At 49.0% G+C, this 16,912-nt stretch overlaps 1 protein-coding gene across 1 annotated transcript in view; it reads right to left on the bottom strand.

The window, feature by feature from the left end:
* Positions 1 to 4,869: 4,869 nt before the first annotated feature.
* The window catches only part of LOC116967715 (cytochrome P450 2C42-like), a 31,989-nt gene continuing 19,946 nt past the window's right edge, over positions 4,870 to 16,912 (bottom strand). The window contains exons 5-9 of the mRNA XM_033014319.1: positions 12,298 to 12,474; positions 11,240 to 11,381; positions 9,560 to 9,747; positions 7,119 to 7,260; positions 4,870 to 5,397 (exon numbers count right to left, since the gene is read on the bottom strand). Of these exons, the coding sequence (XP_032870210.1) occupies positions 5,189 to 5,397; positions 7,119 to 7,260; positions 9,560 to 9,747; positions 11,240 to 11,381; positions 12,298 to 12,474 (858 nt within the window). The 3' untranslated portion in view covers positions 4,870 to 5,188. The remainder of the gene's footprint in view (positions 5,398 to 7,118; positions 7,261 to 9,559; positions 9,748 to 11,239; positions 11,382 to 12,297; positions 12,475 to 16,912) is intronic.

Raw genomic sequence — 16,912 nt, 5'->3', positions numbered from 1 at the left:
CGTAAAAATAAAAGTTATTTGGGAAAAACCACCTCATTTTCATAATTTTAATTTATTAACACAAACTGTTCCCCGGCAATGTTGATTACACTGCGAGTCGGGTCGGGTTACGGAAATGGATGAAAAAAAGGCCCACGTTCCGTTCTGTTGCGTACTACACGTCAGCCCATTGTATTTAGCATGAGTCGTCTATCTTGCTCCGCTCTAGGATCTTTGGTTTATCCCTGCACATATGCTGACTGACCTGCTGAATAATGCCAACAGTCTCTGCCTTAGATTTACCATGGCTGATTGTAGCTGCAAGCTACACGGTTATGTGGTGAGACCAGACGTGGGATTAGACACAAAATGCTGAAGTAACTCAGCGGGACAGGCAGCATCTCAGGAGAAAAGGAATAGGTGACATTTCTGGTTGAGACCCTTCTTCAGACTGAGAGTCAGGAGAGAGGGGAACTAGAGGTATGAAAAGGTACCCAGAACAGCTGCTGGATATCCTCATTCATTATTAGCCCTGGATTGGAATCTCAGTCAGGATTTCTCTATCCTTGAACAGACACACAGGGCTGTCTAGCTTTGCACTAACATAACTATCGATGAATCCACAATTGTAAATTTGGGATGGAAATGTGGAACAGATGAATTCCCAATCTGTTGAGAATCAATCAATCAATTTTATTTGTATAGCACATTTAAAAACAACTCACATTGACCAAAGTGCTTCACATCAGAGCAGATACTAATGTGCTACACACAATGGTACACAGACCTAACGATACGTACATGAACTGTTTACAGCGCCCCCTCAGAGGACCGCAAAAACGCTCGGGAGTAGAAATAGGTTTTGAGCCTCGATTTAAAGGAGTCGATGGTGGGGGCAGTTCTGATGAGAGGGATGCTGTTCCACAGTCTAGGTTCTGCAACCGCAAAAGCGCGGTCACCCCTGAGCTTAAACCTAGACCGCGGGATGGTCAGTAGCCCCAAGTCAGCCGACCTGAGGGACCTGGAGGTAGAATGGTGGGTTAGTAGCTGTTTGATATGGGGTGGGGGGGGGGGAGGGAGCTTGAAGTTGATTCTGTACCGTACTGGGAGCCAGTGGAGAGGCCAGAATCGGGGTGATGTGGTCCTATTTACGGGTACCCGTCAGAAGTCTCGTTGCGGCGTTTGGAACTAATTGCAGGCAGGACAGGGAAGATTGGATGGACTTGGGTAAATTACAACCCAATGGTATGAACATTGAATTCTCCAATTTTGGATAACTAACTATAAATACCACCTCCCCCCATCCCGCTCCCAATTTTTCACCCTTGCATTCCTGGTTGTGTACCCATATTTTCCATGTCCCCTGCCACCTATACTGTACCTCCCAACTCAACTCCACATTCACATCTCACGCCTCTTCTATTCATTTTTGTCTTTTCATCTCTGGCCTTTGTCCAAACGTGCCGATCAAAAAGCACCCTCAACAACCCTCTTCTTGTGTATATGGCGTGCACAGCCTAAAGTTTGTAGGTCAACTTGTTCTGTTTGATCTTTTGTTTGTGCACGTCGATTGTTTGCATCAGTCGAAGCAGGGTGGACCACGTGAAGGTTGCATTCTCCCACCCCGCCCTCAACTGTATCCACCTATCACTTGCCATGCGCTGTCCTGCCCGAACCCCTCTTCCAGCTTTTCCCCCCACACCGCAATCAGTCAGAAGAAGGGTCCTGACTTGAAATGTCACCTATCCATGTCCTCCAGATATGTTGCCTGACTCGCTGAGTTATGCCAGCACTTTGTGTCTTTTGCTCAAAATAAAGTCTGCATCTATGTGAATGAGGCAATATGTCCAGAGGTTTACAATCGCCATTAAAGGATAGGTTTTAAACCAAGTGGGAAATTGTTCTTTCTGTACCATGTCTCTCACTGGTCAACTGAGGCTAAAATCCTGGTTCGACTCATATTTTAAAAAAAAAGCCTTATAGAGAACTTTGATTGTTTTATGGTTAAAGATGCAGCATGACTTCACGATGACCATCGATAACCTGTTCTCATGGGCGTAATTGCACTTTCTCATCTACTCTTTGTACATCGTGGGCAATTTACAGAAGGCCAATTAACCTCCGAACCCGCACGTCTTTGGGGCGTGGGAAGAAATGCATGTGATACAGAACTATGGGCCGCTCAGTGACACAGCGACAGAGTCCCCAATGGAAAACAAGAGGAGGCAGAGGCAAGATAAAACTCTTCTCAGATTATGAAGCAGCTTCTGCAGTATCCACCTTCTTACAGTAGGGGGGGCAGTTATGCTTTGAGCAATACGTTCAGCTGGAGATACAGTAGTTAATGTGATACCCCTGATAAAGATCTTTCATATGTAAATTCATACAAAGAGTTCGATGCTGAACTCTAAATAACCTGAAAAACATTTGCATTAACCATTTAAATAACTGTAATTAAGAAAATAATGGGGATATAAGACACTGCAGAAGCTGTTTTAAGAAGTAAGTTGAGTATAGGAGCAAAGAGGTCCTTCTGCAGTTGTACAGGGCCCTACTGAGACCACACCTGGAGTATTGTGTGCAGTTTTGGTCCCCTAATTTGACGAAAGACATTCTTGCTATTGAGGGAGTGCAGCATAGGTTTACAAGGTTAATTCCAGGGATGGCGGGACTGTCATATGCTGAGAGAATGGAGCAGCTGGGCTTGTACACTCTGGAGTTTAGAAGGATGAGAGGATATCTTATTGAAACATATAAGATTATTAAGGGTTTGGACACGCTAGAGGCAGGAAACATGTTCCCGATGTTGGGGGAGTCCAGAACCAGGGGCCACAGTTTAATGACTAAGGGCTTAAGACACAATTTAAGACACAGACACAGTTAAGACCATTTAGAACAGAGATGAGGAAACACATTTTTAACACAGAGAGTTGTGAATCTGTGGAATTCTCTGTTTCGGTCGGTGGTGGAGGCCGGTTCTCTGGATGCTTTCAAGAGAGAGCTGGATAGGGCTCTTAAAGATAGCGGAGTCAGGGGATATGGGGAGAAGGCAGGAACGGGGTACTGATTGGAGATGATCAACCATGATCACATTGAATGGCGGTGCTGGCTCGAAAGGCCGAATGGCCTACTCCTGCACCTGTTGTCTATTATCTATTGTCTAAATTCATGCTGGTCCGAAGAATTCATTGGTGCCAAAGGAGAAATCCTTCTGCAGTAAAGGATTCAGAATGGCGACCATTTGCAAGTTCAGTGGTGTGTTAGGGATGGGATGATGTTAAAATACAGGCACCATGCTGCCGTCAATGTGTACTGAATCTCCCATTTCTAGTCATCCAGTTTAGATTTGCTATCTTACAATTTATTTGAATGAGAAAACAAACCTTTGTTTAAAAAATCATTTTATTTTAATGATCTTTCTCTCATTTTGTCCCGGAGGGTCCTAATAATAAAACAGGCACAGTGATGGTCTACATTCCCAAATATAACCGATTAAAAAAAAACATTTATTTCCTTATACGATGAATAAAAAAAGCAGAACAAAATGCTGTAAATCTTGAGATAAAATCAGAAAATGCTGGAAATTCCCAGCAGGTCAGATAGCATCTACGGAGTGAGAAACTCAATTTCTGATCAATGACGTTTCATCAGAAGTGAAAAAGTGAGTAGGCAACTTTGTTTTTGGATGCATAAAGAGGAAAGGGATGAGAGGAGTAAGGGGTAGACAAAAACGCTGGAGAAACTCAGCGAGTGAGGCAGCATCTATGGAGCGAAGGAATAGGTGACGTTTCGGGTCGAGACCCTTCTTCACACTGAACTGACTGGATCAGTCTGAATAGACAATAGGAGCAGGAGGAGGCCATTCGGCCCTTCGAGCCAGCACCGCCATTCAATGTGATCATGGCTGATCATCCCCAATCAGTACCCCGTTCCTGCCTTCTCCCAATATCCCCAGACTCCGCTATTTTTAAGAGCCCTATCTAGCTCTCTCTTGAAAGCATCCAGAGAACCTGCCTCCACCGCCCTCTGAGGCAGAGAATTCCACAGACTCACAACTCTCTGTGAGAAAAAGTGTTTCCCCGGCTCCGTTCTAAATGGCTTACCTCTTATTCTTAAACTGTGGCCCCTGGTTCTGGACTCCCCCAACATCGGGAACCATTTCCTGCCTCTAGCGTGTCCAAACCCTTAACAATCTTATCTGTTTCAATGAGATGCCCTCTCATCCTTCTAAACATCCTTAACCTGAAACGTCACCCATTCCTTCTATCCGGAGATGCTGCCTGCCCCGCTGAGTTACTCCAGCTTTTTGTGTCTATCTTCAGTCCAAACCAGCATCTGCTGTTCCTTCCTACACATTATTGGAAAGGTTGGATGGAGAAAGTAACAGTTGCTGACATAAAGGAGAATGCCAAGAATGCCAGGCAGTGTCTACAGTATTTGCTCGAATGCTCTGCCATATATTCCCTTCAGAAAACAAGGACGTACCTTCACAATGGAGATGAGAAGCAATTTCTTTAACTGGAGAATGGTAAATCTGTGGAATTAATTGCCGCGGATGGCAGTGGAGACCAAGACATTGGCACTTTTAAGGCAGAGGTTCTTGATTATCAAGGGCGTCAAGGGTGATGATGGTTTGAAGGCAGAATGGGTTTGAGAAGGAAAAATAGATCGAATGGCAGAGCAGACTCAATGGGCTGAATGGCCTAAATCTGCTTCTATGTTTTATGGTCTTAATTCACGTTTTGTTTAGATATAAGAGCAGAATTTGGCCATTCGGCCCATCAGGTCTATTCAATCATGGCTGATCTATCGTTCCCTCTCAACCCCAATTCTCCTGCCTTCTCCCCATAACCCCTGACACCCGTACTAATCAAGAATCTGTCAATCTCCGCCTTGAAAATATCCATTGAATTAGCCTCCACAGGCTTCTGTGGCAATGAATTCTACAGATTCACCACCCTCTGGCTAAAGAAATCCCTCCTCATCTCCTTCCTAAAGGGACATGCTCCAATTTCCCCACTTCTCCACCACTTGTCCGTTTTTCAAAATATCCTAGTCTGATGAAAATCGTCACGGTGAACTATTGACGTCGATTCTCTCTCCACAGATGCTGCCTGACTTGATCAGGGTTTCCGGCATTTCCTGCCTTTACTTGTAGCGCGCCAACACTTGGCGGATCGTGTGTGTGCGTGTGGCGGTCTTGGCAACTTCACTCGCTGGCTGGCCTTCGTGCTGGCCGGCGGGGAATGCAGTAGAGCTGGTAGGGGTGATGCAGCGTGGAAAACCCACTCGACAGGGGACTGATGTCAATGGCAGAGGGTTCCACCGGCGACCTGAAGGTGAACTTCTGTAGCAGGGTGGTTAGGAAGATGAAGAGTTGCATCTCAGCCACCTTCTCACCGATGCACATTCGGTTCCCTGCAAAACATGCACAGGTATATAGGCTTAGAGAGATTTATGTCAAATCTTGGGAATAGAGGGATATGGATCAAGTACAGGCAGATGAGATCAGTTTAACTTAGACTGTGACTAGAATAGACAATAGACAATAAGTGCAGGAGTAGGCCATTCGGCCCTTCGAGCCAGCACCGCCATTCAATGTGATCATGGCTGATCATCCCCAATCAGTACCCCGTTCCTGCCTTCTCCCCATATCCCCTGACTCCACTATCTTTAAGAGCCCTATCTAGCTCTCTCTTGAAAGTATCCAGAGAATCGGCCTCCACCGCCAGCGTCAGCGTGAGAGCCTTGGACAAAGTCACGGTGGGGGAGGAGGAGGGAATAAGCCAGTCGACGCTCCCCCCCCCCCATCCACCCGCCCCCAGGGCCAGGCTCACTACAGTGACAACATCCACCGCGCCCACTCACGAGGCTTGTCACCCACCAAGGGGCATCTCAAACTCCACCCCTCCCCGCCACAACCCATCCACCATCAATGCGGCACGGTGGAGCAGCGGTAGAGTTGCTGCCTTACAGCGCTTGCAGCACCAGAGACCCAGGTTCGATCCCGACTACGGGTGCCGTCTATGCAGAGTTTGTACGTTCTCCCCGTGACCTGCATGGGTTTTCTCCGAGATCTTCGGTTTCCTCCCACACTCCAAAGACGCGCAGGTTTGTAGGTTAATTGGTTTGGTGTAAATGTAAATTGTCCCTAGTGTGCGTGGGATAGTGTTAAGAGCCTGTCCAACTTGGGAGACTCTTTAGGCGACTGCCAGGGACTAGTTTTAATGGAATTCACCTACGACAACAACTCCGACACCCGGCGACAACAAAAATTGTCACCACTGTCGCCTGAAAAATTCGCAACATGTTGAAAATTTTGCGGCAGTTGCCTTTAGTCATCAAGAAAATCACCTAAGTGGAACAGGCCCATTAGTGTGCGGGGATCGCTGGTCGGGGCAGACTGGGTCAGCCAAATAACCTATTTGGCTCTGTATCTCTAAACTAAACTAAACTAAAAGGCAGAACGACACTCCCTGAGGCATGAATGAGGCATCAACGCCCAGGATTAGAGATGAACAGGTTCCCAGCACCAACTCCTGTTGCTGACACCATCAACAAAGGCAGTGGAACGGGATTAAGGAGGAAAGATGGGAGAGGAAGGGGGCTGGAGGGGAGGGAGTGAGAAAGAGGAATGGATAGAGAGTAATTAGGGAAGGCGAGGGAGAGAGAGTGAGGAGTGTTGAACAGGGTAGACATAAATGCTGGAGAAACTCAGCGGGTGAGGCAGCATCTATGGAGCGAAGGAAAAGGCCATTCAATGTGATCATGGCTGATCATCCCCAATCAGTACCCCGTTCCTGCCTTCTCCCCATATCCCCTGACTCCGCTATCTTTAAGAGCCCTATCTAGCTCTCTCTTGAAAGCATCCAGAGAACCGGCCTCCACTCTGAGGCAGAGAATTCCACAGACTCACAAATCTCTTTGTGAACAAGTGTTTCCTTTGGAGTGTGGGAGGAAATAACCCACGCGGGTCCCGGGGAGAACGTGCAAACTCTGTACAGACAGGCCCGGAGTTGGGATCCAACCCGGGTCTCTGGCGCTGCGAGGCAGTCACTATACCGCTGCGCCACCGTTTCGCCGAATTTTGCAAACAAATGGGATACGCTGTACATGCAAGAAATGGGTATTGGCCAAACCTATTGAAAATGGCAGGAAGGCGTCCTTGTGCTTCAGCTGACCCCTCTCATCCAGAAAATGGTTGATGTTGAACGATTTTGGAGTCTCCCAGCAACTGGGATCGTACAAAACAGAAGAAAGCAGTGGAATCACAAGCATTCCCTGAAAGATAAAGGCACAAAGTTGAGAGGTGTTGGTTAGATAATAATCGGCAATGATGCACCAGTTGCCTTAACATCATCTCCCTGAAGGGCCTGTCCCACGGGCATGCGACTGCAGGCGGCAAGCGCGACCAAACCGGAAGCGGGAGCCGCGCGGAGGTCGAGTGATCCCGTACAAGTTGACGTGAAGTTCGAGCGAAGTCCGCGGGAAGTTCGCGCTAGGTGTACACCGTCAAGACGCTGCGTACGGCGTCAAGACGCTGCGCACGCACGTTGAGGCGGTGCGTATGGCCTCAATGCGGCTGCGGGCCGGCAGGCCGTTGCCGCGCGGAATTATTAGACAGTGTCAGTTTTTCGGAGCCCCGCGCGATGTCGGGACCAGCTCCGCACAACTCCATACGGCTCCGGCGATCGAAATGGGACCGGCCCGGCGAGGCCTTTCGGCTCAAGCGACCATGTTAAGTCGCACTTGCCGCATGCAGTCGCATGCTCGTGGGACAGGCCCTTAAGTCTGCTGGCCTCTGTGGATTCTGTTGTAGTTTAGATCATTGATGTATTTGTGGGCTGCCTCTCATGATTGACTTTACCTGGGATATCACCTATTCTGTCTGATATAGGGATGAACACCATGGAGACACCCATGACCGAAGGGGGCCTGAGAAGAAGATATCTGCCTCCACCACCAACCCGCGTAGTATGTTTCAGGCTCCCACTTGCCCTGCTCATCTCCTTTAAGTAAGTAAGTAAGTTTATTGGCCAAGTATTCACATACAAGGAATTTGCCTTGGTGCTCCGCCCACAAGTAACAACATGACATACAGTGACAGTTACGAATGACTCAGAAAACACTAAACATTAATAATAATAAAACATTAATGATAAAACACCATTGATCAAGCAGGTGAACCAACAAAATACCAGATCAAAGGGAGGCTACAGATTTTTGGCTGTTGAGTAGAGCAACTACTCGTGGATAAAAACTGTTTTTATGTCTGGCTGTGGCAGCTTTGACAGTCCGGAGTCGCCTTCCAGAGGGAAGTGATTCAAAGAGTTTGTGGCCATGGTTAGAGGGGTCAGAGATGATCTTGCCCACTCGCTTCCTGGCCCTTGCAGTGTACAGTTCATCAATGGGGGGAAGGTTGCAGCCAATAATCTTCTCTGCTGATCGGACGATTCGCTGCAGCCTCCAGGTGTCGTGCTTGGTGGCTGAGCCAAACCAGACCATGAGGGAGAAGGTGAGAACAGATTCTACGATGGCCGTGTTGAATTGGACCATCATTGCCTGTGGCAGATTGTGCTTCCTCAGCTGCCGTAGGAAGTACATCCTCTGTTGTGCCTTTAAACTTTGCCCTCTAACCTTAAAGCTATGCCCTCTGGCTGTTGACATTTCCACCATGGGGGGGTGAGGCCAGAGGTATGTTCATAAGTTCTAGGAGCAGAATAAGACCATTCGGCCCATCCAAGTCTACTCCACCATTCAACCATGGCTGATCTATCATTCCCTCCTAACCCCATTCTCCTGCCCATAACCCCTGACACCCGTATTAATAAAAAAACTCAATGTAGGCCTTAAAAATATCCATTGACTTGGTCCCCACAGCTGTCTGTGGCAATGAATTCTACAGATTCACCACCCTCTGACTAAAGAAATTTAGCACTAACCAATCTGATTAGCATTAACCAACCTGATCTCCCGGGGGCCCAGCACTTCAACTCCCCCTCCCATTCCGAGTCCGACCTTTCTGTCCTGGGCCTCCTCCATGGCCAGAGTGAAGACCACCGCAAATTGGAGGAGCAGCACCTCATATTTTGCTTGGGTAGTTTGCACCCCAGCGGTATGAACATTGACTTCTCCAATTTCAGGTAGTCCTTGCTTTCTCCCTCTTTCCCCTCCCCTTCCCAGCTCTCCCATAGCCCACTGTCTCCGCCTCTTCCTTTCTTTTTCCTGCCCCCCCCCCACATCAGTCTGAAGAAGGGTCTCGACCCGAAACGTCACCTATTCCTTCTCTCCAAAGATGCTGCCTCATCCGCTGAGTTTCTCCAGCATTTTTATCTACCAAAGAAATATCTCATCTCCTTTCTAAAAGTATGTCCTTTCATTCCTCCACATCACCGAAACTTGTCCGTTTTCAAAATGACATTCTTATATTCCGAGGTTGTGGCCCCTGGTCCTCGATCCTCCAACTAGTGGAACCATTCTCCGCACATCCACTCTATCCATGTGCCTACCCATCCACTCCATCCATAGAGTCTACCCAATCTATATGGGTAGAAGGAGAGGAAAACCATCTAAGCGTTACCTTTGGGATCAGGAATCCCCGGAACTCTGTGTCTCTGGTGACGGTGTGGGGGAGGTTGAGAGGGATAATGTTGGCGTATCGCTGGATCTCATGGATGGCGGCATTGGTGTATGGCATCTTCTCCCGGTCTCCCATGCACGGTGTGCGATCCATCCCGATTTCCCGATCAATCTCACTTTGTATCTTTTCTGCAAAAGCACAATCGTCCATGAGAAAAAATCTCCAGGCGGTGGAGGACTCTGCCCGAGCCGGCTGCCTACCCCTTTTCCGGGGTTACATCCGTGCCCGGCTGGGTTTAGAAAGGGACTACGCCCTGTCCACGGGCACCCTGGGGGAGTTCCGGGACCGCAAGGTGTTGAATGTATCCTCAATAAGGATTGTAACCTTATGTAATCCCAGGAATCATTCTAGGGAGTACAGAGAAGGTTCACCAGACTGATTCCTGGGATGTCAGGACTTTCATATGAAGAAAGACTGGATAGACTCGGCTTGTACTCGCTAGAATTTAGAAGATTGAGGCGGGATCTTATAGAAACTATCAAAATTCTTAGGAGGTTGGACAGGCTAGATGCAGGAAGATTGTTCCCGATGTTGGGGAAGTCCAGGACAAGGGGTCACAGTTTAAGGATAAAGGGGAAATCCTTTAGGACCGAGATGAGAAAAACATTTTTCACAGAGAATGGTGAGTCTCTGGAACTCTCTGCCACAGAAGGTAGTTGAGGCCAGTTCATTGGCTATATTTAAGAGGGAGTTAGATGTGGCCCTTGTGGCTAAAGGGATCAGGGGGTATGGAGAGAAGGCAGGTACAGGATACTGAGTTGGATGATCAGCCATGATCATATTGAATGGCGGTGCAGGCTCGAAGGGCCGAATGGCACCTATTTTCTATGTTTCTATGTAACATAGTTGTATAGTAGTTTATTATGGATATATATTTGTACTGTATTATGGTGGTGGGTTCTGGTTTGTTTTATTGTAGTGTAATATTATTTTTTAATAAGTGAATACATTTTTTGATATATAAAAAAAATGGTGCATGTGACAAATACATTTGAACTTGTTAGGTGTGGGCTAGGTGAGAACGGGACTTAACTTGTGATAGACAATAGACAATAGGTGCAGGAGGAGGCCATTCGGCCTTTCGAGCCACACCGCCATTCAATGTGATCATGGCTGATCATCCCCAATCAGTACCCCGTTCCTGCCTTCTCACCATATCCCCTGACTCCGCTATCTTTAAGAGCCCTATCTAGCTCTCTCTTGAAAGCATCCAGAGAACCTGCCTCCACCGCGCTCTGAGGCAGAGAATTCCACAGACCAGTGGCGGACTGGCCAGGGTGTCAGCTTGCCCGATGGCAAGTGGGTCCCTGATGAAGTGGGCCCCCTTTGTCTCCTGGCAACCAATATTTTTAGACCCAGTCCGCCACTGTCACAGACTCACAACTCTCTGTGAGAAAAAGTGTTTCCTCGTCTCCGTTCTAAATGGCTTACTCCTTATTCTTTAACTGTGGCCCCTGGTTCTGGACTCCCACAACATCGGGAACATGTTTCCTGCCTCTAGCGTGTCCAAGCCCTGATCCACCCACAGGATAATCCCAGGGAATGCAGACCCCAGGGAGGAGGGTGAAGGAAGGCCGGGATAATGTGCGGGAATTGCCGGGCTCCTGTGTGTGTACTCACCCTGCACCTCTGGGTATTTGAGAAAGATCAGGAGCCCCCAGCGCATGGTGGAGCCCGTGGTGTCAGTCCCGGCAAGAAAGATGTTAAACGTGGACAGGAGAAGATTCTCATCGTTGAACTCCGACCTCGGGTTACCTTTCTCCTGAGAAAAAGAAAAACATAAAAACAGGGGTCACACAGTTTGAGAATAAGGGGTCGGCCGTTTAGGACTGAGATGAGGAGAAACTTGTTCACCCAGAGAGTTGTGGTTCAGTTTACTTTATTGCCACATGTACCAAGGTACAGTGAAAAGCTGGCTCTGGTGAGACCGCACCTGGAGTATTGTGTGCAATTTTGGTCTCCTAATTTGAGGAAGGACATTATTGCTATTGAGGGAGTGCAGCTTAGATTCACCAGGTTAATTCCCGGGATGGCGGGACTGTCATATGATGAGAGACTGCATCGATTGGAATTATATTCACTGGAATTTAGAAGGATTAGAAGGGATTTTATAGAAACATATAAAATTCTTGAGGGATTGGACAGGCTAGATGCAGGAAAAATGTTCCCCATGTTGGGGGAGTCCAGAGCCAGGGGTCACACAGTTTAAGAATAAGGGGTCGGCCATTTAGGACTGAGATGAGGAAAAACTTTTTCACCCAGAGAGTTGTGAATCTGTGGAATTCTCTGCCATGGAAGGCAGTGGAGGCCAATTCATCACTGGATGTTTTTAAGAGTTAGATACAGCTCTTAGGGCTAACAGAATCAATAGACAATAGGTGCAGGAGTAGGCCATTCAGCCCTTCGAGCCAGCACCGCCATTCAATGTGATCATGGCTGATCATCTCCAATCAGTACCCTGTTCCTGCCTTCTCCCCATATCCCCTGACTCCGCTATTTTTAAGAGCCCTATCTAGCTCAAGGGATATGGGGAGCTATCTGGAAAGCCGGAGAGGTGGGGTACGAAAGGGGGCAGAGGGTTTTTTAGTTACCTACAGTCGAGCCATCCAATGAGGTAGACAGTGGCTCAGGACCACCGCGCTCGAGTTGTTGTAAGGACAGCCTGGTTCTGCACTCACCTCGTCCATCTTGGCGAGGAAGCTCTCGATGAAGTCGCGAGGCGTGCCCTCCCTGTGCGTGTCCTTGTGCAGCTGGATCATTTCTCTCAGGAAGCTCTTTATTTTATTCGCATTTTCGAAGAGCCTGTTGTGTGGACCTGGGAGGCAGTCCAGGAGGTTTGGGAGCAGGTCGTAGAGCTGGAGAGAGGAGATGGCAAGTGTTTAATGGAGGCACAAGGTGCTGCTGCAAGACAGTTACGCCCCTGTCCCACTTAGGAGACCTAAACAGCAACCTCTGGTGACCTTGCACGCCACCCAAGGTCACCATGAGGTCACCGGAGGTTTTGGTCACTCTCCCTAATGGTGGAAAGTGGTTTCCGCGTGGTCGAGGCTTCATCGAGGTAGCTGCTATTTTTTCATCATAATTAAATCCGGCCTCGACTAAAAATATGTTGCCGTTTTAAAAATCGATCATTTTTTAGTCGCAGGTCTAGTCGAAGCCGGTTTTCTTCATAGTTGAGGAAGGTTTTCAACATGTGCGTGGGAGGTGGTAGGAGGTTGCAGGTCACCTCAACCTTGATTATTTTTTGGGTGGTGGGCAAGGTCACCAGAGGTTGCTGTTTAGGTCTCCTAAGTGGGACAGGGGCTTTACTGCACAGCACTTTTATACACTTTCACTTTTCATTTAAGTTTTAATTTCAAGTGTCATTGTGTGTTATGACTGTTGGCAAACCAATTTCCCTCCGAGGATGGATGAATAAAGTTCTATCGTATCATATCGTTACAGCGCCAGAGACCCGGGTTCGATCCTGACTACAGGAACTGTCCGTACTAAGTGTGTACGTTCTCCCCGTGACCTGTGTGGGTTTTCTCCGGATGCTCCGGTTTTCTCCCACACTCCAAATGTGTGCAGGTTTGTCGACTAATTGGCTTCAGTAAAAATCGTGAATTGTCCCTAGTGCGGGGTGATCGCTGGCCGGCACGGACTCGGTGGGCCGAAGGGCCTCATTCCGAGCTGGTATCTCTAAATCTAAAGCTAAAAAAATTAAAACTAAAACTGCAGGTGCTGGAATCATGAACAAAACACAAAATGCTGGAGTAACTCAGCGTTTTAGAAGGAACTGCAGATGCTGGAAAATCGAAGGTAGACAAAAAAGCTGGAGAAATTCAACGGGTGAGACAGCATTTACGGAGCGAAAGAAATAGGCGACGTTTCGGGTCGAGACCCTTCTTCAGACTGTTTCTCTAAACTAAACTAGACAAATTGCAGGAGTAATGCCCCTGTCCCACTTAGGAAACCTGAACGGAAACCTCTGGAGACTTTGCGCCCCACCCAAGGTTTCCGTGCGGTTCCCGGAGGTTTTTGTCAGTCTCCCTACCTGCTTCCACTACCTGCAACCTCCGGCAACCTCCGGGAACCACACGGAAACCTTGGGTGGGGCGCAAAGTCTCCAGAGGTTTCCGTTCAGGTTTCCTAAGTGGGACAGGGGCATTACTCAGCGGGTCAGGCAGCATCTCTGGAGGAAATAGATAGGCAATGGTTTCAGGTTGGGAAATCGCCTGGCCATTTCCCTCCACAGATGCTGCCTGACCATACACTCCCCCGTCCTGTCCCCTCCCCCCTCTTCCTCCATTCAGCTAACCAGTTCAAAGTTCCCAAGATGTATCCCTCTTGGGATCACACCGCCCCAAGCCAAAAATAGGCCCATCAGGGGTCCTCCTTTCCTGAAGTCATCTATTGCCGGCCCGATTGCCGGCCCGATTTGTCCTGGTCCTTTCTTGCTTCCAGTCCCCTCCTTCCCCCCCCCACCCCCTGCAATCAACCCAAAACATCGCCCATCCATGTTCTCCAGAGACGCTGCCTGACCTGCTGAGTTACTCCTACATTTTGTGTCTAGTCTAGTTTAGAGAAACAGCACAGTAGCAGGCCCTTCGGCCCATCGAGTCGGTGCCAACCAGCGATCCCCGCACACTACACATTAGGGACAATTTACAATTTTATCAAGCCAATGAAGCTACAAACCTGTAGCAGCTCTACCACGGCACCACCGTGCTGCCCCTAATATACTCAGAACGTATTCCTCTTGTTTATCATATTGTTTACAGAGTACTATGTCTACACATTCTGTTGTGCTGCAGCAAGTAAGGATTTCATTGTTCTATCTGTGTGCGGTGCAGCGGTAGAGTTGCTGCCTCACAGCGCCAGAGACCCGGGTTCGATCCTGACAACGGGTGCTGTCTGTACGCAGTTTGTACGTTCTCCCCGTGGGTTTTGTCCGAGATCTTCGGTTTCCTCCCACACTCCAAAGACGGCCAGGTTTGTAGGTTAATTGGCTTGGTATCAATGTAGAATTGTCCCTAGTGTGTGTAGGATGGTGTTAGCGTGCGGGGATCGCTGGTCGGTGTGGAATCGGTGAGCCCGTTTCCAAAATCCAATTGTCCCTGGAGTGTTTAAAACAGGGGTCGGCAACCTTGTTCTGCAGCGGGGCCAGGACCCATGTCTGTGAGCAGATGGCGGGCCACATCCATTGCCATAGTGTGACACTTGGTGTTGTTTTTCCCATTAGTATTCACGTGTTTTTCAATTTCCCTCCACAGACCACCCCGTGGTCTCAGCATGGAGCTCCTCCGTGGTCTCAGCACGGAGCACCCCCGCGGTCTCAACACGGAGCCTCTCCGTGGTGTCAGCACGCACCCCCGTGGTCTCAGCACGGAGCTCCCCGTGGTCTCAGCACGGAGCTTCCCCGTGGTCTCAGCACGGAGCTTCCCCGTGGTCTCAGCACGGAGCTTCCCCGTGGTCTCAACACGGAGCTTCCCCGTGGTCTCGGCACGGAGCTTCCCCGTGGTCTCGGCACGGAGCTTCCCCGTGGTCTCGGCACGCAGCTCCCCTGTGGTGCCAGCATGCACCCCCGTGGTCTCAGCACAGAGCTTCCTCTCCCACTATGGTCTCCAGGTTTATTCATGAGACCTTTTCTCATGGACGATTGTGCTTTTGCAGAAAAGATACAAAGTGTTTTGCACGTGTTTTCTGCAGTTCTAGGGTCCCTCGCCTGCCCCGGGACTGGCTGTAGCGCCCAGGTCGTGAAAACTAATTGAAAAATAAAACGCCTGCGGGCCGGATGATTTCGGGTTACGGGCCGGATTCGGCCCGTGGGCCGCATGTTGCCGACCCCCCTGGTTTAATGGAATGGAATACTTTATTTTCACATGTGACAAGTCACAGTAAAATTCTTTGCTCGCGTCAACAAGGTTTGCCAATAGTTGCCACATAAAGGGCAGCGGCAACGTTACAAAGTCATTTCCCTTTACTTCCTGTTACGCAAAGTTCCCCTTTGTTCCCCCCCACCCTCCCCCTCCCCCATGCCAGTTCCTTCATTGTTCTACCCCAACCCATCATGACAGGGTTATATTAATGATAATACTACTTCCAGGAAAAGGTACACAAGTTCCTTGAAGGTAAGGTTTCACAGGAAATTACAACATCATTGTGTCCAGTCAAACTATTCAAATGATCTCAAAGCTACTGAGAAGAGATTGCATTATGTTGTTTACTTTCCAGTAAAGCCAGATTTTAATTACCTAAACGGAATAGCATGACGCAACCGAATTTCCAAATCCCAGCCCGATGACCTGGAACCTCCAGGATTATCACGAAAACCATCTGATTCACTGGTTTTCCCCTTGGGAAAAAAATCTCCCCACTTTACTTGGCCAGGCCTCTGTTCTGACATCTCCTCACAAGAGAGTGTAAGATAGGGGCAGCACAGTGGCGCAGCGGTAGAGTTGCTGCCTTACAGCGCTGGAGACCCGGGTTCAATCCTGACTACGGGTGCTTGTCTATATGTTCTCCCCGTGACCTGCGTGGGTTTTTTTTTTCCCGGGATCTCCGGATTCCTCCCACAGACGAACCGGTTTGTAGGCTAATTGGCTCGGTCTGACTGTAAACTGTCCCGAGTGGACAATTGGAACCACCAGGGGCGCCGGGGAGATGGATGCCCTGCCGGCAGTCTGTTCGTCTTTTCACTCTTTTTGTTATTTTTTAGTTTGATAAAAGTTTTGTTTTAATGTACTTCGGTTTGTTTTATGTGGGGGGAGGGGGGGGAGGGGATCGGGGGAAACTTTTTTTCAGGTTCTTACCTTCCTGGAGATGTGATCAATTTTCGGATCACATTCTCCGGGCTCTGCGGCCTACCATCGATGGAGCTGGAAGCCTCCTTGGACTGTCGTGAGCCCCACCGCGGGGCGCGGACTTAACATCGGAGCGGATCCCTTGCCTGGGATCGCTCCCACCGCGGAATCACCACCAAGGGCTCGCAGTCTCGGGTGAGGCTGAGTCGGGAGCTCCAACGCCGCGGAAGGTTTGACCAGCCCCGACGCGAGGTTCGACCGCCCGGCGCGGGGGAGCTGACATCCCCCCAGATGCAGGAGCTGATCGCCTCGACGCAGAGGGCCCTAACGCCGCCAGCTATGGGAGTCAAGACTGTCCCGTCAACGGGGGTCTCGAGGACCACGACCGAGGAAGAACTAAGGGAAGGACTTGAACTTTATTTCACCTTCCATCACAGTGAGGAATGTGTAGGAGTCACTGTGGTGGATGTTCATGTTAAAATGTGTTTTTGAGTGATCTGTTGCTTTG

This window comes from Amblyraja radiata, chromosome 41 (assembly GCF_010909765.2).
Source record: "Amblyraja radiata isolate CabotCenter1 chromosome 41, sAmbRad1.1.pri, whole genome shotgun sequence".
Taxonomy (NCBI): Eukaryota; Metazoa; Chordata; class Chondrichthyes; order Rajiformes; family Rajidae; genus Amblyraja; species Amblyraja radiata.
Note: the sequence above shows the minus strand (reverse complement) of the source record. Positions and strands in the feature narration are given on the sequence as shown.